This window comes from Mirounga angustirostris, unplaced genomic scaffold, assembly GCF_029215605.1.
Source record: "Mirounga angustirostris isolate CCGP_5_RB_7025 unplaced genomic scaffold, mMirAng1.0.hap1 SCAF_4, whole genome shotgun sequence".
NCBI classification, from domain to species: domain Eukaryota; kingdom Metazoa; phylum Chordata; class Mammalia; order Carnivora; family Phocidae; genus Mirounga; species Mirounga angustirostris.
This window is the reverse complement of record NW_026991712.1, coordinates 148600572-148621636: the sequence shown is the minus strand read 5'-3', so window position 1 is coordinate 148621636 and position 21065 is coordinate 148600572. Positions and strand designations below refer to the sequence as shown.

The 21065-nt window shown below is 34.4% G+C and overlaps 1 protein-coding gene across 11 annotated transcripts in view; it reads right to left on the bottom strand.

Moving 5' to 3' along the window:
- Positions 1-21065, bottom strand: part of TUT4 (terminal uridylyl transferase 4) — a 125140-nt gene that overhangs the window by 21666 nt on the left and 82409 nt on the right. For 10 of the 11 annotated variants that reach the window (XR_010410940.1, XM_045897689.3, XM_045897685.3 and 7 more), the window contains exons 12-20: positions 20417-20591; positions 17602-18302; positions 15507-15657; positions 9617-9703; positions 7568-7671; positions 4676-4733; positions 4470-4573; positions 4063-4152; positions 2312-2425 (exon numbers count right to left, since the gene is read on the bottom strand). Coding sequence is in view for 10 of the 11 variants with exons in the window: in XM_045897689.3 (XP_045753645.1) it covers positions 2312-2425; positions 4063-4152; positions 4470-4573; positions 4676-4733; positions 7568-7671; positions 9617-9703; positions 15507-15657; positions 17602-18302; positions 20417-20591 (1584 nt within the window). In the remaining variant the exon portion in view is untranslated. The remainder of the gene's footprint in view (positions 1-2311; positions 2426-4062; positions 4153-4469; positions 4574-4675; positions 4734-7567; positions 7672-9616; positions 9704-15506; positions 15658-17601; positions 18303-20416; positions 20592-21065) is intronic. The other variant, XM_045897693.3, reaches the window with a different exon arrangement.

Below are 21065 nucleotides of genomic sequence, written 5' to 3'. Positions count from 1 at the left end.
CATCATCACCATCCATCCACAGAATTCTTTTCATTTTGCAAAAATGAAACTGACACTATTAAACAATAATTCCCCGTTCCTCCCTCTCCTAGCCCCCGAAAACCACCATTCCACTTTCCATCTCTATGAGTTTGACTACTCTATATAATTGAAATCATATAATATTTAGCCTTTAGTGACTGATTTACTTCACTTATCACTTAGCATACTGCCCTCAAGATTCATCCATTCAGTTGCAATTTTTAAGCTAATATAAGCTAAGAAAACACAGAAGTTCATAATATCAAGTGTAGCTAACACTCCCTAATCCTCTCTTAGTACTTTTACGTGAAAATTTGTTTTTACTTACGATTTTCTAGAATACAGCAAAATTATTCTGCTTAGGAAAGCTCCTTCTGACCTAAAGAACTCTGTATTGTTAACCATGAAAAATACACTTAGCAGTCTTATACCCAGTCACTTCAAGTCTAGGTTCAATTACAAATGGAGTCAAAGATCAACAGCTTCATTAAACATATCCTTACCCTTAAAAGTTGATCGATGTCAATGACCAATACTTAAATGATGCCAGAGCAATGGACAATGGGGTCCCATATGATAAGCAAAAAAGGCCAGAAGCAAAAATCCATATATCATCAGTTCATATGTATCACAAAGCCCCCCACAATCAGAGCTCATTATGATGGAAAACATTCCATGGACTGTCTCTCATTTCATCAAGCACTGTTAAGCAGATAATGGGAGAGTTCTTGAAGTTGGCTACCGCAGTCCTGCCTACATTTTTCCAATAATAATATTAATACAGCTGCTAATGATAGTAGTAGTAATAATAATAATGATAAAGCAAGCACCATTTATGAACACCTACTTTAGCACTTACTATAATTCAAGGGCATTTGATTTCTCTGTTCCTTATATCAACACTGAAATAATACTATTATTACATTATTACTGTTGATGAAACTCAGACTAGTGGCAGTCAGGCATCTTAGTGAAGGCCACAATGTCAGAATTAGAATTCAGACCACATATCTCTAGCTCCAAAATCATGCCCCGCTCTTTCCTGAACGGCTCCTCATTCATGGGTAACAGATTTACCCACAAACCACCATGAAAACAAAATTCGTGTGCCACTTCAGTTAATCATAATATTCTGTCAAAGTCACAGCAAATCATAGTAAATGGCTGCTATGATATTCCTGTGTAATAATGCATTTAAGATACCCAAATTTAAAGTCTTAACAACAGTTAGACTAATACAGAGAATGACCCTGGCCTTGTCAGGCCTCATTAATTCATGTTAAAATTTAAATATCCTACTATATACAACCTTGTTAAAAACCACATCACTCAACGCAGATTCAGCAACTTAAAATTTTCTGCCAGGAAAGGATATTTGAAATTTTTGTTTCTTCTCTACTGTTAATTTAAAAGGGGGAATAAATGCTGCTATAAGTACATGGCATTCATTAGAACTTATTAAAACTTACTAAGGCCATCTGATATCCACCATATGGCTTGCTTATTTTGTGATTTTCTTCTCTGCCAGGACTACTGGTTTGTATAAAGTCAGAATATGTGATTTGCCAAATAATTCTGATGCTTCTCTCTTACCTCAAAATAATCACCTTTCTAAGAAATTAGAACTGGATTCTCCCTAATGCTTGCAAATACACTTTGTGCCAGGAATGAGGAGGAATAGATGGATGATTAAGAACTCCTTTAAACCTATTTCACAGAGTATAAATTGGCTACAAAAAGGGAATCCATGAGTCACCAAATCTGAATGAATAGGAGTATAATGTTTCTTCTGATGTACATTCTCATGCTTAATGCAAGTTAACATGACCTTACAAAAATGAGGAAGAATTTTCTTGGGTTTTCTCTCAACCAAAATTCACAAAGTTGACCAAAGTATACACAAGAATACCAAAGTTCATTGCCAGGCAGGAGCAGGGAGAATACTATGGAGAGAAGAAACTTTATATTTGCATCTGAGAGACTATAATGCATGAGTTCATGGATGGCTATAACACTTTCATAATCACTTGCAGCATTCTAAGACTATGAAATACAAACACATTACAAAAGATATTCAATAGTTTTGTTTATCTAAAATTCCTTTGGTAGTCTATATTCTCCCATAATGAATTTTTCAAAAAGATTCATTATGTGATTATATCATTAAGGGAAGAAGAAAACTTAGGATGTCCATGCTGGAAAAATCCTCATGACCTCATAACTGATCAAGATCTGTGTTTAGATTAATTTTTTCAAAAGAAACTCCTTTACAGTTTTCTTAAACACCTACCTCTTGTAGAACTGGGATAACAGGTGGTTTTCTCTGCTGCAGAAAGTACAGCACCATAAGGATATAAGCATATGAAGATAAACTTCCCCTAGAAGCATCTCCAATGTCACATCGCTAAAGAAACATAACAATGATTGAAAATAAAACTTCAGAATCTTATTCCATGCAGAAGTACTACTTTGAGATACTACTTTTTTTTAACCCATCAAACTGTCAAATATCCAAAAGTTAAATAACAAACTATTATGAGGATGGGTAAACAGGCACTCTCATACATTACAGATGACCATATAAATTAGCATAAAATCTATGAAGAATAATTTGATAATATCAAAATTACAAAAGCATATCTCACTTAACCTAGCAATTTTAAGAATTTATCCTGCAAACACACCAAACACCAAAAAATATGTGAAATAACTAAATAAGAAGTTTTTTAAATCATAGCACTGTTTTAACAGCAAAAAAACCAGAAACTTAAGACTCCTCAAGAAAGCACAGGTTTTAAACAACTGATGACTATCTACACAATTGAACAGGGTGTAGCCATTAAAAAAGAACAAGGAAGCTCTAGTATACTAATAGGAAGTAATTATCAGTATCTACTGATCAGTGAGAAAAGCAAAGTACAAAACAATGTTTTTAGTATATTTATACCCATTATAAAAAGGAGAAAGGAAATTTTTGTATTTGCTTATACTGGTATATTTCTGGGAGGATACAGAGGAACTTTTAATACCAGTTGCCTCTAGCAAGAGGCACTGGTTGGCTAGGAGACAGGTGTGGAAGGGAGATTTTCTACCAGAAATCCCTTCAGACTTTTTGAATTCTGAACCACATGAGTAAGTTGCCTATTCCAAACAAAATTTTTAATTAAAAATAAATCCTAAAAGAATCCTCAGAGGCTTCCCCTGAGTAAGACTTTAGCCGATACTATATAAAGGGGGAGGAATGATTTCTCTGACATGAAAGACTTAGTTTCATTACTACAACTCCACTGAAGTACAGAACCATTATGCTAAAGTTATTCTGTGAGGTGAATCTAGAAAAACAGCCATATCAAATACAACTTGAGGATGTGGCTAAACGCCACTCTTTTCTAAGATGACCTCTGTCCACAAAGACATGTATAGGAATATCTAAACAAGTACGTCTCCCTGTTTTGGAAGAGTGGATTTAGTGAAATGAAAATGCAACCAAATCATTCAGCTACTAGAAACCTTCTACCAACACATTGAAAAATTAACTGTTTATTGAGCAGCTACCATAAGGCAGGTACACTAAATTGGGGATACAGGTCTCCATCTTCATTGAGTTTACTCACTTAGCTAAAAAAAGAAAACAGAATTCAGTATTATAAGTGTTATAATAGGAGAAACACAAGGTTTTATTGGGATTGTTTTGTTTTCTTGGCCAAAAAAAACTTATGACTGAACCCAAATTTCAGATGTCCTAACCCAGAGATTCTTAATTAGGATGATATGCCAAATTCCCATACCTGGGGCTGAAAATCATTATTGCATTGAGTAATTTTACTACTGAGAATTTAGTTAAGTGTTACACATGGGAATAAAACACATACAGGAAAAAACTAAGACACTAATAAGTATAAACTTAAATCATTTACTATTGAGTGCTTCCTTTAAAAGCTCAGATAAACAAAACTGAGATTGTCACAAGTATGACATCAGTATATTTCACTTTAACTACTGTATTATAACAAAGGAGATCATTAACTATTTTATAAATACCTTTGCAAACACCTTCATAGTATATCCCAAGTACTGTACTCTAGGATCAATAGCTGCATAAGTAGCTAGCATTCTTGTGTTATGTTGAGCCTGAAAAAAATTACATATTCGAAACCATTTCAAATTTATTAAAATTAAACTTATAAATCAGATAAAAAGATATACTCCAAATATAATATATAATTGTAAAACTTAGAATAACTGCAAATGAGTCAAAAACTTATCTTCAATCTGAAGGAAATATCAAGATGGTTCCCTAAAAATATTTTTGTCTTACAATGCTCACATTTGAAATATTTAAACATAAATGTATAGTCAGTGATCTGTAAACTTTTCATTTTTTATCTATAAACTTTTAAAATGACAAGTGTAAACATACCTAGGTCTATACAGAAAGAAACACTTACCAAGGTATTATATAAACTGATATCACCTTCTAAACCACTTCGTCTATGTTCAAATTTTACTATAGGCACTTTGGCAGTAGTTATAGGCAAAATGTTCCTTAAACCTGATTTAAAACAAACAAATACAAAAACTTCATTAGGTTAAATAATTTTCATAAAGCTAAAAAATATTTTGTTGTTTTAAAGCTGTAACTTAAGATTCATACCTGGATGTCTCTTAAGAATTTTTGCCAAATTTTCAATTATTTCTTTACAGTTTAATTTCTAAAAAACAAAAGAAACAAATAATAAAGTTTGTCTAAGTCAATTTGGCCTTGTGCAAATTCACTTCAATGAGGCATTTAATACTAGCACTGAAAATCTCCAGCTATGAAACAACTCAAAGTATAGTCTAGAGACCTGCAGTATCGCCATCATCTGGAAATTTGATAGAAATGCAGAATCTCAGGCCCCACCCCAGTCTACTGAATCACAATCTACATTTTAACAAGATTCCCAGGTAATTCACATCCACATTAAAGTGTGAGGCACACAAAAACAGGAGAATAATGTTTTCAAATATGTGAAATACATAACTAGAGATGGATCTGGTGAAGGCAAAACAGTATAGTGTTTAAGAACATAGGCTCTGAATTTAGACAAACCTGGATTCAATCTTCAACTAAGTATTATTAATAAGCTGCGTGACTTTGACCAGACCCTTAACACCCTGGAGCCTCATACTACTATTCTATAAAACCAAGATAATTATAAACTCCTGCCCTATCAAGTAGTTGGAAGGATTACATGAGACATGTACGTAAAGCATTCAACAGCATGCTTGGCACAAAATAAGCACTTTAAATCTGTGAGCTATTTATTGTCATTATCTTGATGAGGAAAAGTAATCCAATTATTACCAGTACCTACTTCTTCAAGAAAATTCTTACCTCTACAAATTTAAATACGTTGATTTTTTTAAAAATCAGAGACAGCAGAGTTGATATGGTAACAATAACCATGATACAAGGAATAGGGAAGATAATGGCATTATAAATTAACTAGATTAAGCTAAACGGTATATACATCAGTGCCCACACTTACTACTAAAAGCACTTTTGTATATTCCCAACATGTTCTTTTTAGCCACTAGAGAGCAATAATCATTGTGGCTTAACCTGAGGATTTCAAGGGAATCTACAGTTCCTAATTAACACATAATAAAATTTATTATGCAAGGATACAATTTATGCTAAACTATGTTTCAACAATGTCTCATCTGGAAGAAAATGTGTTCTTTTTCATTGCTTCAACTTTCCAGTGTGAATGGCACAGATGATATATAACAGACAAACCCTTAGTGATTAGAAATCCGATTATTAAATTTTACATAGAAGGTATCTAAACCCTAACCTCCACCCCTGGGTAAAATCATTTCCTATTCCCTCAATTCTTGCTCTTCAAAATAGAGAGAGGCAGCCTCTTTCCAGTAGATGGCACTGAGTAGAAGTTAGTTAAGAAGAATTAAAATATTTACAATTTCTCAATTTTTTTAAAAGATAAAATGTTAATACTAGAAATAATTTCTTAGGGCCAGAAATAAGGATCTACCAGACATCTGTACTCTGCCATCATTACTCTGATTCTAACAATTTAAAAGCCACCTTTTGAAAAAAATTCAGAAACGCATAGGTACACTATTCTGCTGAATTCTTTTAAAGTACAACAGAGGCTATACTGACACCACTACAGATGCCAGAAGCTTGGCCACACCCCAATCTTGCAAGCAGTCCCTGATTTTGAGACAGAAATTCCAACAGTTATGTTGGTAAAGGAAGGAGCAACTATAGGGATCCCCTCCTTTCTAGTTGCTGCTAGGAAGGCCTGGGATACTTCCCTGTCCAATCAGTCCCTTTCTTTACTGGAGCTTGGACAATCTTGTTTCCACTGCTGATGGTACACAAAGAGAGAAAGCATAAGTACCCACTCTCACTGCTGAGACTGCTCTGGGGGAAGGTCTGCTCCTGGCATCTCACACTGAAACTCCAAAAGTAGTGGTTAGGTTCTACAGTACTATTAGTACTATATTTCAGCTACATTATGGGTTAAATAAATTACAGGGAAGCAGTGAGATACAATGGAAAGAGCATGAACTGTGGAGTCAGACAGACCTGGGTACGAATCCCGGCTCCAACATTTACTAGCTGTGTGAACTTGGGCAAGTCAGTTTATCACTCAAAGCCTCAGTTTCCTCATCTGTAAAATGGGGGAAATCATCTACCTCAAAGGTGGTTGTAAGAATGAAATGAGGCCTCAATAAATGTTAGTTCCCCTCCCCACCCAAAATTAGTTTCTAAAAGCTATCCTAGAACATGACATTTGTAACACTGCTTTACAGAAAAAAATGTGTTCTAAGTGCCCCCAAATTACAATTAACTCGTACAACACAATCCATTTATAAATTAGATGTTCTTTTATTTTCTATCTTTAGTGATACAAAGATATCACCTAATGGAAGAGATATGAAAAGACAGAGGAAATGAGATCAGTGTTCACTACAGTAGCATCAGCTTCACATTGGTTCCAATGAAAAAAACTGCAACTCTATATTAACTTTTTCCAAAAATTCATTACAAAGCACTTTTAACTCTTAGTGACATGGTTTTTGTGTTACAAAATTACTGAATTTTGGGGTGCCTGGGTGGCTCAGTTGGTTAAGCGACTACCTTTGGCTCAGGTCATGATCCTTGAATCCCTGGATGGAGTCCCGCATTGGGCTGGCTCCCTGCTCGGCAGGGAGCCTGCTTCTCCCTCTGACCCTCCCCCATCTCATGTGCTCTCCCTCTCTCATTCTCTCTGTCTCAAATAAACAAATAAAATCTTTAAAAAAAAAATAAAATAAAATTACTGAATTTTAAGTAAATTTACTTACTTAGACATTTGAATGTCTTCTAAAATGGTAGTGCTAAATGCTTTTACATTTCAAATACTACTACTGCTACTACATTTACACGAAGAATGACACCATATTTCTATCAATACTACATACATAATTTAAAATACATTCACCACTGGAAGAAAATAAACTTCTACATCTCTTTTCAAACACTAACTCTTACCTCTGCATTTTCGTGGCCTTCCAGGGTCATACAAATATCCAGATCACTATCACGAAATCCAAATCCATTCTTAGAAGAGCCAAATAAGCACAATCTTGCCTTTTCTAAGTAAAGGAAAAAAAAAGTCAAAAGTTTCATAATTAGCATGAAAGAGGTGCCTTCTATTACCCACTAATGGACTAACAAGAGATGATCTTATCTACTTCTATGGCTTAAATACCTTCCGTTGCCAGATATACTGAGAAATTCCAAAATATTCATCTAAAGCCCAGATCTCTTGCCTAAGTTCTCACAATCCTTGTTTCTAACTGCTTTTTCCATTTTTCTACAGACATTATAAAATCAAAAAGTCAAAACTAAGCCTTCAGCTTTTACCTCAAACCTACTATTGCTCCTATAATCCCTATTCTCAGCAAACAGTATCTTTATCTACTCAACTGCCAACGTCAGAAATACATGTGTAGTTCTTAACACCCCTCTCAGCTTCTACATCCAAACAATCACCAAGTCCATTAATTTCTTTCAACTTAACTATCTCATAAGTTCATCTACTTTTCTTCATTCTCCACATCACTACCAATAGTAAAGTTCAATATTTAGAGATTTATCTTTTGGAAATAAAAGAGTTTTTTCAGGCACAATTCAAGTAGTTTTATAAATATCACCTTAGTACATAGAATTAGTTCTCCCAAAATGAGTGATTAATCCATTTGATATAAATTATGATAGAGTTATCCTTTCATATTTAGTGTCATTCAGTAACAGGTACCACTTCAAGCAAGCTGTTGTTTAACTGGATTGGGTTTCTCTCGCTATTAATTCTTCACATTATATATTTAGATAAGAAATTCTGTATTTTCAAAACCTAATTCTCTAATTCAGTTCTGATGTCCAACTTGAAATTTCAATGGCAACTGAGAGACATAAAAGAAGCTATGTTCATCAGCAAACAAAAATGTGCATGGGTTTAATATAACAGCCTTAGATTTGGTCAGTATTTTCCATACTAACAAATATAACAGAAAATGGAATCCTATAGTATATAACAGATTATCTTTTACAAGTACAAATTCATTCTGATTATAAATCAATTCTTTATCCTTTTCTAAAATATTTGGCCATAAAACTTTAGATTTTTCACCCCTGTACCCCAAATCTGCTCCTTCTGCTATTTTGCTATTTCAGTTAAATAATATCACACAACTACTAAAAGCCTTGAAACCATCCTTGACTCCTTTTTTCCCCTCATATCTACCATGTAAAGCGTGAGTAAATCCTATTGGCTCTACATTCAAAATATATCCTCTGTCTGACCACTTCTCATCGACTCTTCCAGAACATTATTATGTCTCACCTAAACTTATGCATCAGCCTCCTAAATTGCTCCTCCTGCTTCTATTCTTATAGACCTATACTCTATTCTCTCAGATCATGTCACTTAAGTGTTAAAACCTTCCTGAAGCTTCTCATTAGACACTCAAAATTCAAAACCCTTCTACCAATATCTATAAGGCTCTAATGATTCAATCTCTAGGCTACCTCTCAGACTTCATCTATTACAGTCTACCTCACACATTCCACTACGGCCACACTGATGTCCTGCATGGCCTTCAAACACGACAAACATAATTCAATCTAGGGGTATATGTACTTGCTATTCTTTCTCTCTAGAATGTTCTCTCCTTGGATATTCATATAACTTGCTCCCTCACATTATTCATGGCTCTCTTCAAACGTCACTTTATCAGAGCAAACTACCCTAATAGTAGAGAGAACTACCCCCATCACTATCCTTTTAACTCCTACACTTTAGTAGCATTTATTATTTCCTGATATTACATTATATACCTTTTTGGTAGTTGAATATCTGTCTACCCTTCTTAATATAAGCTTTCCGAAAGCAGGTTTCACCTTTTGTATTGGTACTGTATTCCCAGCACCTAGAATAGCACCTAAAACATAACATTCAATGAACACTTTAAAAATAAACAGAACTCAGACTAGGTGGCTATAATAACAAAAACAATCAATTTTTAATGTATGACATACCATCATATTCTTTTTGAATAAACTTTTCCAAGCCAATTAAAATTTGCTCCCTGTTGTGTTGTTCAGAAAAGGGTGGTGATAACTCATCTAAGTTAAAAAAAAAAAAAGAAAAAGGAAAAAGGAAAAAGAAAAGTAAGGAAAATGGAATCTGAAAAGGTATTCAATTTTTTACCCTAAACTCTTTACTTAAAATTTCATTATTTGTTAACTTCTCTGACTTTAAAATCATAAATGTTACTGGGGAAGGAAGGGGCAGGGGGACAGCAGAAAAATAATATATTTATAGGTTTATGTATGTTTCACATGATCATTTTCCCTATGAAATGCCTACAAAATATATTTACCTCTAAAAATTCTTTAATATTGTTTTCTTCAGACATTCTGCTCTTTTCCCATATACATGCTTGTTTTTCCTACCTGTAAGTCTATACTCAATATTGTTATGTAAGGCACCTGACCCATTCAAACCTAAGTTCCCTCAAATGTCTGGTCAAGATTCATATCTTCCCTATAAGATGCTTCCAGACACAGCCTTCAACGACTTCTTAAGTGAATTTCCTTATTCCCTAAACCACTTGCAGTTTATAGTGACTAGTAACAATTTTATAGTTATTTCATTTAAATTCATATTATTTTTCCAAATAAGACCACATAGTCTTAAGAACAGTCTTTTTTCTATCTCCTCCTCTAGACTCATCCCCAAGAGTTAATACAGTAATAGGAACAAAGCAGTAATTTACAGTAATGACTTAAACTAATATTCAGCTTTTGAAAAACAAATGTAGCATCTGTGGTTGCAAGTTGAATACAGGCATACCTCATACCTCATTTTATTGCACTTCACTTTTTTGCTCCAGATACTGTGGTTTTCACAAATTGAAGTTTTGTGGCGACCCTGCACTGAGCAGGTCTATCAAGCACCTTTTCTCCACCAGCATTTGCTCACCTTATGTCTGTGTCACATTTTGGTAATTCTCACGCTATTTCAAACTTTTTCATTATTATTGTACTTGTTATGATGATCTGTGATCAGTGACCTTTGATGTTACTACTATAACTGTTTTGGGGTGTCACAAACTGTACCCAAATAAGATGACAAATTTAATCGATAAATGTTGTATGTGTTCTGAATGCTCCCTGACTGGCCATTCTCCCCATCTCTCTCCCTCTCCTCAGACCTCTCTATTCTGAGACACAAAAATATTGAAATTAGGCCAATTAATAACCTTACAATGGCCTCTAACTATTCAAGTAGAAAAAAAAAAATCACATGTCTCTCACTTTATAGCAAAAGCTAGAAATTATTAAGCTTAGTGAGGAAAGCATGTCAAAAGTCAAGACAGGCTGAAAGCTAGGCCTCTTGCACCAAACAGCCAAGCTGTGAATGCAAAGGAAAAGTTCTTAAAGGAAATTAAAAGTGCTACTTCAGTGAACACAGGAACGAGGGGCACCTGAGTGGCTCAGTCGGTTAAATGTCTACCTTAGGCTCAGGTCATAATCTCAGGGTCCTGAGATCAAGCCCGGCATTGGATTCCCTACTCAAGGGGGAGACTGCTTCTCCCTCTCCCTCTGCAGCTTCCCCTGCTTGTGCTCTCTCTCTCTCTCAAATAAATAAATAAAATCTTTAAGAAAAAAAAAAAAAAGAATGTGAAACAGCCTTATTGCTGATATGGAGAAAGTGTGAGTGGTCTCAATAGAAGCTCAAACCAGCCACAACACTTGCATAAGCCAAAGCCTAATTCAGAGCAAGGCCCTAACTTTCTTCAATTCTATGAAGGCTAAGAGAGGTGAGGACGCTGCAGAAGAAAAAGTCTGAAGCTAGCAGAAGTGGGCTCATGAGGTTTAAGGAAAGAAACCATTTGCATAACATAAAACTGCAATGTGAAGCAGCAAGTGACCCAGTAGATCACTAGCTGAGATAATTAATGAAGGTGGCCACACTAAACAACAGATTTTCAATGTAGACAAAACAGCCTTACATTGGAAGATACCATCTAGGACTTTTATAGCTAGACAGGAAAAATCAATGCCTGTCTTCAAAGCTTCAAAGAACAGGCTGACCCTCTTGTTAGGGGCTAATGTAGCTGGAGTCTTTAAGCTGAAACCAATGCTCATTTACCAATCCGAAAATCCTAGAACCATTAGGAATTATACTTAATCTACTATGCCTGTGTTTTATAAATGAACAAAGCCTGGTTGACAGCACAACTGTGTGCAACATGGTTTACTGAATATTTTAAGACCACTGCTGAGACCTATTGCAGAAAAAAAGATTCAACATTACTGTTCACTAACATTGCACTTGGGCACCCAAGAGCTCTGGCAGAGATCTACATTAAGATTAAGGTTGTTTTCATGCCTGCTAACCCAACATCCATTTATTCCACAGCCCATGGATCAAGGAGTCATTTTGACTTTCATGTCCTATTAAGAAATACATTTTGTAAGGTTATAGCTGCCTCTTATGGATCTGTGCAAAGGAAACTGAAAATCTTTTGGAAAAGGAGTCACCATTCTAGATGCCATTAAGAACATCTGTGATTCATGGGAAGAAGTCAAAATAGCAACATAAACAGGAGGAGTTTAGAAGAAGTCGATTCCAACCCTCACGGATGACTCTGAGGGGTTCAAGACTTCAATGGAGGAAGTAACTACAGATGTGGTGCAGACAGCAAGAGAACCAGAATAAAAAATGGAGCCTGAAGATGTGACTGAATTACCGTAATCTCATGATATAACTTGAACGGATGAGGGGCTGCTTTTAATGAATGATCACAGAAAGTGGTTTCTTGAGATAAACTCTACTCCTGAAGATACCATGAAGATTGTTGAAATGACAACAAAGGATTTAGAATATTACATAAACTTAGTTGATAAAGTTGATAAACATAGTTGATAAAACTGACTCCAATTTTGTTCTTTTGTTTTTTTGGGTTTTTTTAAGATTTTATTTATTTGACAGAGAGAGACACAGTGAGAGAGGGAACACAAGCAGGGGGAGTGGGAAAGGGAGAAGCAGGCTTCCCACGGAGCAGGGAGCCCGATGTGGGGCTCAATCCCAGGACCCTGGGATCATGATCTGAGCCGAAGGCAGACGCTTAATGACTGAGCCACCCAGGCACCCCAAAACTGACTCTAATTTTCAAAGAAGTTTTACTGCGGATAAAATAGCTATCTAACAGCATCACATGCTACAGAAATCATACATGACAGGAAGAGTCAATCAATGTGGCAAACGTCATTGTTATCTTAAGAAATTGCCAGAGCCACCCCGATCAGTCAGCAGTCATCAATACTGAGGAAAGACCCTCTACAAGCAAAAAGATTACAATTCACTAAAAGCTCAGATGATGGTTAACATTTTTTAGCAATAAGGTATTTTTTAATTAAGGTATATTGTTTTTCTTTAGATATAATACTACTGCACACTTAATAGATGTCAGTATAGTGTAAACATAACTTTTATATGCACTGGGAAACAAAAAAATTCATCTGACTCCCTTTATTGCAACACTCACTTTATTGTGGTGGTCTGGAACCCAACCCACAATATCTCCAAGGTACACCTGTAGCTGAATTACAGGTGATTTTTTATTATTATTATTAAAGAGGTGAAACTATTCTGTATCATACTATAATGGTAATACATAACAAAATGCACTTGTCAAAATTCACAGAACTGTGCACCACAAAGAGTCAACTTTACAGTATGCAAATTTTAAAAAATCATCTAGGAGGTTGGGGAATCTTAGGATGGAATGCAGGCTGTAACAAAAGAATCATGTGTAAGACATGTAAGACAACTTTACTCATGGGAGTGAGGGAAAAGGTAATAACCTAAATAACTATGAAAATGAGTGGAGTTTGTAAGACTAAGGGCAAAAGGAATACACATAAGTACTGTACTCTAATTGATAAAGTTATTTCCCACAGGGGTATTAGATAATAGTTCCGATAATGTTATACATGTGTACTTAAATGGGACAATTAAATAAATGGGTAGCAGATGATGAGAGCCAGGTTTCTCATTGTTGGGAGTGGGAAATTTACAGATAAGCAGAAAGAAGAGTCTTGAATGAGCCATATGGTAATACATTCAAGTTGGAGCCATCAGTACAAAGTCATGTTTAATTTAAGATGGTCACATATAGAAATTTTTACAGATATGAACATATAACTAAGTTAGTATATATACATAATTTTCTCGCTCAGAGAGGGCCTAAAAGCAACACCACCCAATAATAATAAGTACCCTAGCTTCCAGATCCTGGTTTCTAATACCATTCTCCAATAAAAGGAACCAGGGCTCTTCAGAGAAATTTCTAATTCTAGGACGGGGGTGGAAAATATACATGATGAGCCTGGAGCATCTTGTGGTGCCAGAAAGTAAGGAAGTGCTAAAAAAAAAAATGAACAAATAAACAAAAAAAACCCACACACTGATGGGGGTATATTAAAGAGTCAAAGGAACCAACTGAAAGAGTTCCCAATAGCCAAATCTGGAACAATATGAGCAACAAAGTAGTATTGGATCATAACCCAAAGTATAAAATATCCATGAGTTCATATAAATGAATGAATAAATAAAAACAAATGTAATGTATTATATCTTAATAAAGCTGCTGGGAGAGAAAATGTGCCACAATCCAGCTATTCGACTCCTAGGTATGACCCAAGAGAAATTAAAGCATATATCCATACCCAGACCCACATACAAATGTACAGAGCAAATTTATTTGTAACAACCAAAATTTGGAAACAAGTCAACAGGTGAATGGTAAACAAATTGTGGCACATCCATATAATGAAACACAGCTCAGCAATAAAAACGAATGAAACATTTACACACATCACAACATGGATGGATCTCAAAATAATTATGCTAAATGAAAGAAGCCAGAACCCCACCTCAGAAAAAAAGAGTACATTCTATATAATTCTATTTATATAGAACTCTAGAAAATGCAAACTAACTTATAGTGACTAAAAGCAATTAACTGGTTGCCTGGCAAGAGACTGGGATAGGGATAGGGAAGTCTAGGGGGGGAAGTATTACGATGGGGAACTAAATGTTATGACATCAGAAATTTTATTTTATCTGGAACCCAGAAAGTTATTTAAAAAAAATGTTTGCTGAGTGAAGGTTTACCCCAGGTACACCATAAATGTTGAATAAAGGTATGTAAGACTCTTCCCAAAATATTATAGCCTTATCTCCCTCTATTATCTTTCTTTTATTCTACCAAATCCAAGGCAATTCTTCTCCCAAAGAAATTATACACCCTATACTTTTGTGCATAATCTCCTAGATCTGAAAAAGCAGTTCAAGGTCCATCTCAAATGCCTCATCATTAATTCCAATTCCTCTGATCCACCCCAGTTAAAATTGTGTTTGCACTTCATTTTGTTTACCACTACTACAGCATATAATATATTCTGCTTCCAATTATGGAAAATTTCACACATATCATATACCCGTCTAGAGAAGAACTGTGCAAGAGCATTGCAATGATGAAAATGTTTTCTATCTGGACTGTCCAATTCAGCAGCCACATGTAACTACTCAGTACTTGAGATGTGTAAAAATGAGGAACTTAGTTTTTAATTTTATTTTAATTAAATTTAAATAATGGCTACCATATTAAACAGCACAGATCCAGAGTCTAAGCTCTTTAAAAGCAACACATAATATGGACCCTGTATTCCCGTTGGCATTTACCACAGTGCTGTGCATTTAGTAGGCATTTAGTGTCTGTTGTTGGGTCTCTAAACTATTAAAAAAAACCTCTACCAAAACAAGCTGTAAGCAAACTGTTTTCAAATAAGAAAACAAATATTTAAAACCTAGGAAAGAATCTACTCAGAATAGCTCTAGTAATAAAAGACTTACCAAAACATCTTTTACATACTAAATCAAGTATTTCCCGAAATCGATTTGTCATTGGTGGTAGAGGTTTTAGATCAATTTTCCTGAAGTCCTCTGGACAATCATTTTTTGAATGGCCATCTTTTTTGCAGATGCTGCATACTATCGTTGGTGGCTATACAAAGGTAAAAAAATAATCTAATAATCTAATAAACTATTGAGGGACTCATCATCACTTAGAAAGCAGGTCCAAAAAGACTCTTTTACGTATCAATTCTGATAACCTGTGCTTCCAGGAGGTTTAAAAAAAAAATAAAAAAGTATTAATTAAATACAGTGTTAAATGTAAAAACCATATTTTAAGTTAACCAATTAACTCTTCCTCCCCACTAAAATGATATTATCAAGATCAGATTTACCCAGAGATGTGCAATACAGGAAATCCTAGAAGATGCAATATGTATGGGTTAATGCAAACATTTCAGTCAACTCCCTAGATGAAATACGTGCATTAATTTAACCTACTGAGATCTTTAACAAAGTAGATTATAAAGATTATAAAGAAATTTCAAGTGGCACCTTTCATTTCACTCCAAACATCTTCTATCTTCATAGTCAATCAATTATAAAACCCTCACTTGGCTAGTTGGTTCAATTTATTACATTAACATGGTACTCAAGAAACCAACTGTAGGGCTGAACTCAAAAAATAACTTCACTTTATACAAGGAATAACTCTTATGCAATAGCCACAAAGTTAATTGCAAACCCTATACCACCATTTAAAATGTATTCCAATGGACGACCAGCCAGGTAGTTAAAACAGTAAAAATGTATCCCAACTAGCTGAAAAAAACATACGGTGAAGGAAGAGCATCATTCTTTTCTTTATTATAAAATGCCTAGATCCCAGAGAGCCTCTTCCTCCAGGATTAGCTTGAACATTTACCTAGCCATGAACTCTGATGTAAATTATATACAGAAACCTCTACTTGTGGGAATGCTGTGCTATGAGCTAATTAACAATACCACTGGAATTTTCATTAGCTTTTCAAAACTTTTTTTTAAATGACATATTTAAATTCTAGAAAAGGAATTTCTAGGGGGAACAAGTGCAGAAAACAAAAAATGTACACTGCAGTTATATAATTATGAGGCTTTTCTAAAAACCTGCCATTTAATTCATCCTTTCAACAGTCCATATGTCCTAAATACTGCAACCCCCCCCAAAAAAAAAAGGGCAATAGATGTATCCTTACAAAGAATGAAGAAACACAGATTACTAATTAGGTTAAAAATTTTAAAGCTTGTCAATAACTAATTATTGATAAAATAATAAAACTGGGTAACTTTCTAGGTTTTTAAAAAAATATTCTACTTGGTTTACACATGATCTATATAATCTTTTTTTTATCTTGGGTGCTGATATATCAATTATGTACACTGCATTTGAAGCAATGTGACTTAGTTAGAACTTTCTTTATTAACAAAGTAGTTACTGCTTATTTTCTGTTACTGGGGTATTTTATTTTCCATAATTTATCAAGTTAAAGTTTAGACTATACCACTTTAAAAGTAGAAAAGTTAAGACTCCATTAATTTATAAAGGATATGCCAATATCCAAAGAAAAGCTCAATGGCAGAGACAGAATCTGGATTCTTCATATTTTTGGTTCCTGATCTCAGTTTCTGCTCATCTATCTTTATTAAATTTATATTCACTCACCCCATGTCAAAAAAACAAACAAAACTTTAAAGTAGAATACTATTAGAATTTACAAACCTTGTATTCTTCTTTGTAAAAGAAAAAATAAACATAAAGTTTAAAATATTTGCTGCCTTTGCCAAACTGATTTTCATAAAATATATGATGAATCCTTTATATGAGAAAGTGAAATAAACCAACTAGTAATAGAGTGCTGAAACCTTTTGAGGTTTTATATACACTCTTTAAAGACAAGTACAGGAAAAAACGTAAAAAGAAAAAGTGAAAATATATACCAAAATATAAAAGTCTACCATCACAGAAGCTATTTTTACATTTCTGAATCTAAAAGCTCTAAATAGTCATTTAAAAAACCCATAAAATCTTAAAGATTGTTTACAAAATGTATCCTACCTTGCCAGAGGTTAAAATAAACTTATCAAACACATAATATAATTCCTGGGTGGGGTGGTTATCATCATCATTAAGGTCAGAAGCATCTTCTGTAGCTTTGCAGTTGCAAGAGGTAGCAGATGTGTCAGTGCTCACAATCTGATGTGAACTTTCTGTTTCTATATTTGACCTGCAGTCTGTACCAACAGATTCATCTGGGTCAGGGGATTTATAATCAATGCAATTACATTGGCTGAGTTTCTTTTTTAAACAAGTTTCTGAAGGTGCTAAATCATCTTGTTTCTTATTTGATTTTGGCTCTAATTCACTGTCTTCACTGGTAGAAAGACAGGAAGATTCCTGTTCGAGTTCAGCCAAATCTAGTTCATTTACCAACAAACTGTCATCTTCAGTAATACATCTCTGTGATGTACATTCCATTTCATCATATTTATCAGGCTGACCTCTTTCTGCATTTATTTTTTCTGTGCTTTCTCCAAGTAGAATGCAACAATTGGATGCCATATTGTCAGACTTCACTGGTTTCTTATTGCTTATTTTCCCCTTCTCTTTTTTCATAGAATCCACTGTAGATTTATTTCCACCCTTCCTCTGAGGACAGGCAAAATACCGATAAGCTGCCCTGAATCTCTCCACAACATATTCATAAACAAGCTGGCTGTTTAAGCTCCGTGCAACATTCCTCTTGACTGAAAATGGATCTAGGAAAAAAGGAAATGGTCAATTGCTAAGTATCTACTAACAAATTACAATTCCAAGTTTACCCAAAAGATCTGAACTGCTATACTGTCAGTAGAGTACATTTTCCCAAAGCTTTCCTAACCTAAGGTCTAAGTGGGAATTCCTATAAACTGAGTAGGGGAACTACAATAGCAACATCTTTGTTTCTGTCATAAAATAAAAATGTTAAGGGGAAAAGAGAGAAAAGAATAATAATCAGGATAATTAATGAGAGGTTGGCCGAAGAAACCAACTCAGTAATTACAAAATTTCAATGATAAAATTGGTAGATAAAGGCATACCGTTATGCCTTCCTATACTGTCATTAGATGAATTTTTCAAACCTCTAGGACCCATTCATAATTTTCATCTCTTGTCACAATATTCTTAGGTACATACTCCTTGCAATTTAAGCAAATAAAATATAACTAAAACTCTCAAAACTTCAAGTTAAAAAATATGATTTTAACATTTAACTTCAGTGAAATCAGAAAATTTAAGGAGAAATAAAAAAGTAGGAAAAAAGAGATCTAAGAAAGTAAAAATCAAACTGAAATTTAAATTTTGGTCCAGTCTAAAGTGGGTATGCTGAAAAGGCTTATATCAACTACATCCTCGTTATTAAGAAAATATAAAAGACCTCGAAAATGCGTATTGAGTTTTTGGATTTTATAAGCCTTAAATACAAATACGCCCCAGGAAAAAGGAACAAATGGATGACATCCAAAAGACAATACACATTTTCTCCACTACTGAAGATCACTAAGTAAAAGGATTAACATGCAAGCTTCAGATTGTTAACGTTTGGGCATCTGTTAGTTTTTGCTGTTATCTAAGTCCACAGGCTGTTCTCTAAACCCAAAAGCTTTTCCTCTCCTTCTAGAAGAAGAAAAAAAAAAAGACAAGAAGACAAATTATGATAGCTACAAGCTTTAGAGCTCATTTATTTACTTTATGTAAGTGTACAAGATATAAGTACATGCTTGAGTGTATAAGAATATCTGTGGATCTAGAGAAGGCCAACAGAGGACAGGCAACAAAAGAATGTATTGTCTAAACAGACTAAAATGATGGACAGAAATTCAATTCCTTATCTATAAAAAGTGAGTGAAATGCTGCATGATTTAAATTTTCTAGAAACCATTCTATTAATTTGCATTCTAAAGATCTTAATAGTCTCAGGATTTGATGTAAAACTTTTTTGTCAGGCGCCTGGGTGGCTCAGTTCGTTAAGCGACTGCCTTCGGCTCAGGTCATGATCCTGGAGTCCCGGGATCAAGTCCCACATCGGGTTCCCTGCTCAGCAGGGAGTCTGCTTCTCCCTCTGCCCTCTTCCTTCTCGTGCTGTCTCTCATTCTCTCTCTCAAATAAATAAATAAAATCTTAAAAAAAAAAAACAAAACTTTTTTGTCAACATCAATTTTTTTTCTTTTTCTCAAATCAATCTTTTTTCTCTTTAGCTTAGCCACATTTAACAACTGAGGTACTCTTTTTTTAAATGTTTTTGAAGTATAGCTGACATACAATGTTACATTATAGTTTTAGGTGTACAACATAGTGATTCAACAACTCTGCAGTTATGCTATGCTCACCACAAGTGTAGCTACCATCTGTCACCATACAATGCTATTACAACACCACTGATTATATTCTCTATATATACTCTGGTGAGTTACACATTCCATAGAGATGAGGTACTTTAGAAAAGACAATGGAAAAACTGGATTTTCAAATTCTATTTTAACATAATTTTGTGACAGAAACTTACAGGAATACTCTAAGATTGTTTTGAATAGCTTTTCTGTTTTTCTATATTTTTGAAATTTTTCAAAAGAATTAAGAAATAAAAATAAAGGCATGTAATAAGCTAATAACCCTAACCAATATATTTATAGATTTGAAACTTTAAAATTAGTATTAATTCTATAAAACTATCATGGACTTGATAAAGAATTTACCTGACATATATAATGACAACCTAGTGGCATATATAGTGCTGCAAAGCCAAGGGATATAATTTATTAACACTGTATTAGAAACAAATGATGAGTGGCACACAAAAACATATTCTCCAAATGAAATATCATCACCTCACCTTCAATGGCTATTCGCCTTTTAGGCCAGTTTTTGTTTTCTCTTGTTAAAATATCTTGTATCCGTACACATATGACATATTCTTCCAAAGCAAAATCCAGTGTGTAAAATTTTAGCAGCTCTAACCACAACTGTCCCAGGGATACCTGATTTGGTGTTCCCAATGTTAAAGGAGACTGGAAAAGAAAAAATACTTTTAAGTTCCACAAAACTACAGAATCATTGAATTTTCAGTTTAAAAAGACCTTAGAGATTACCTTTACAAAAACTGAGGCATAAAGAAGTAACTTGCCAAGAAGCAGTTTGTGACACAGCTGGAAACACAGTCCTAGTTTACTGACTCCTAGAATTTTTTGTTCTTCCCACTAAACCAGTGATTCTCAACCTTGGCTGCACATCAGATCACATTGGGAGCATTAGAATACACTAATACCTGAGGCTCCATACCATTCCTACTCTCATACCTTTCCCAAGATTCGATTTAACTGACCTGGGCAATGGACCGGGCAATGGGATTTTTAAAACCCCCTAAGTGATTCTCATGTGCAGCCAAGGTTGCAACCCACTACACAACAATTACTACAGTTCCTTATTGTAGTAATTACTTTAAAAATCTAAGTAAATGCCCTGGGCTTTCAAAAGCTAATTCC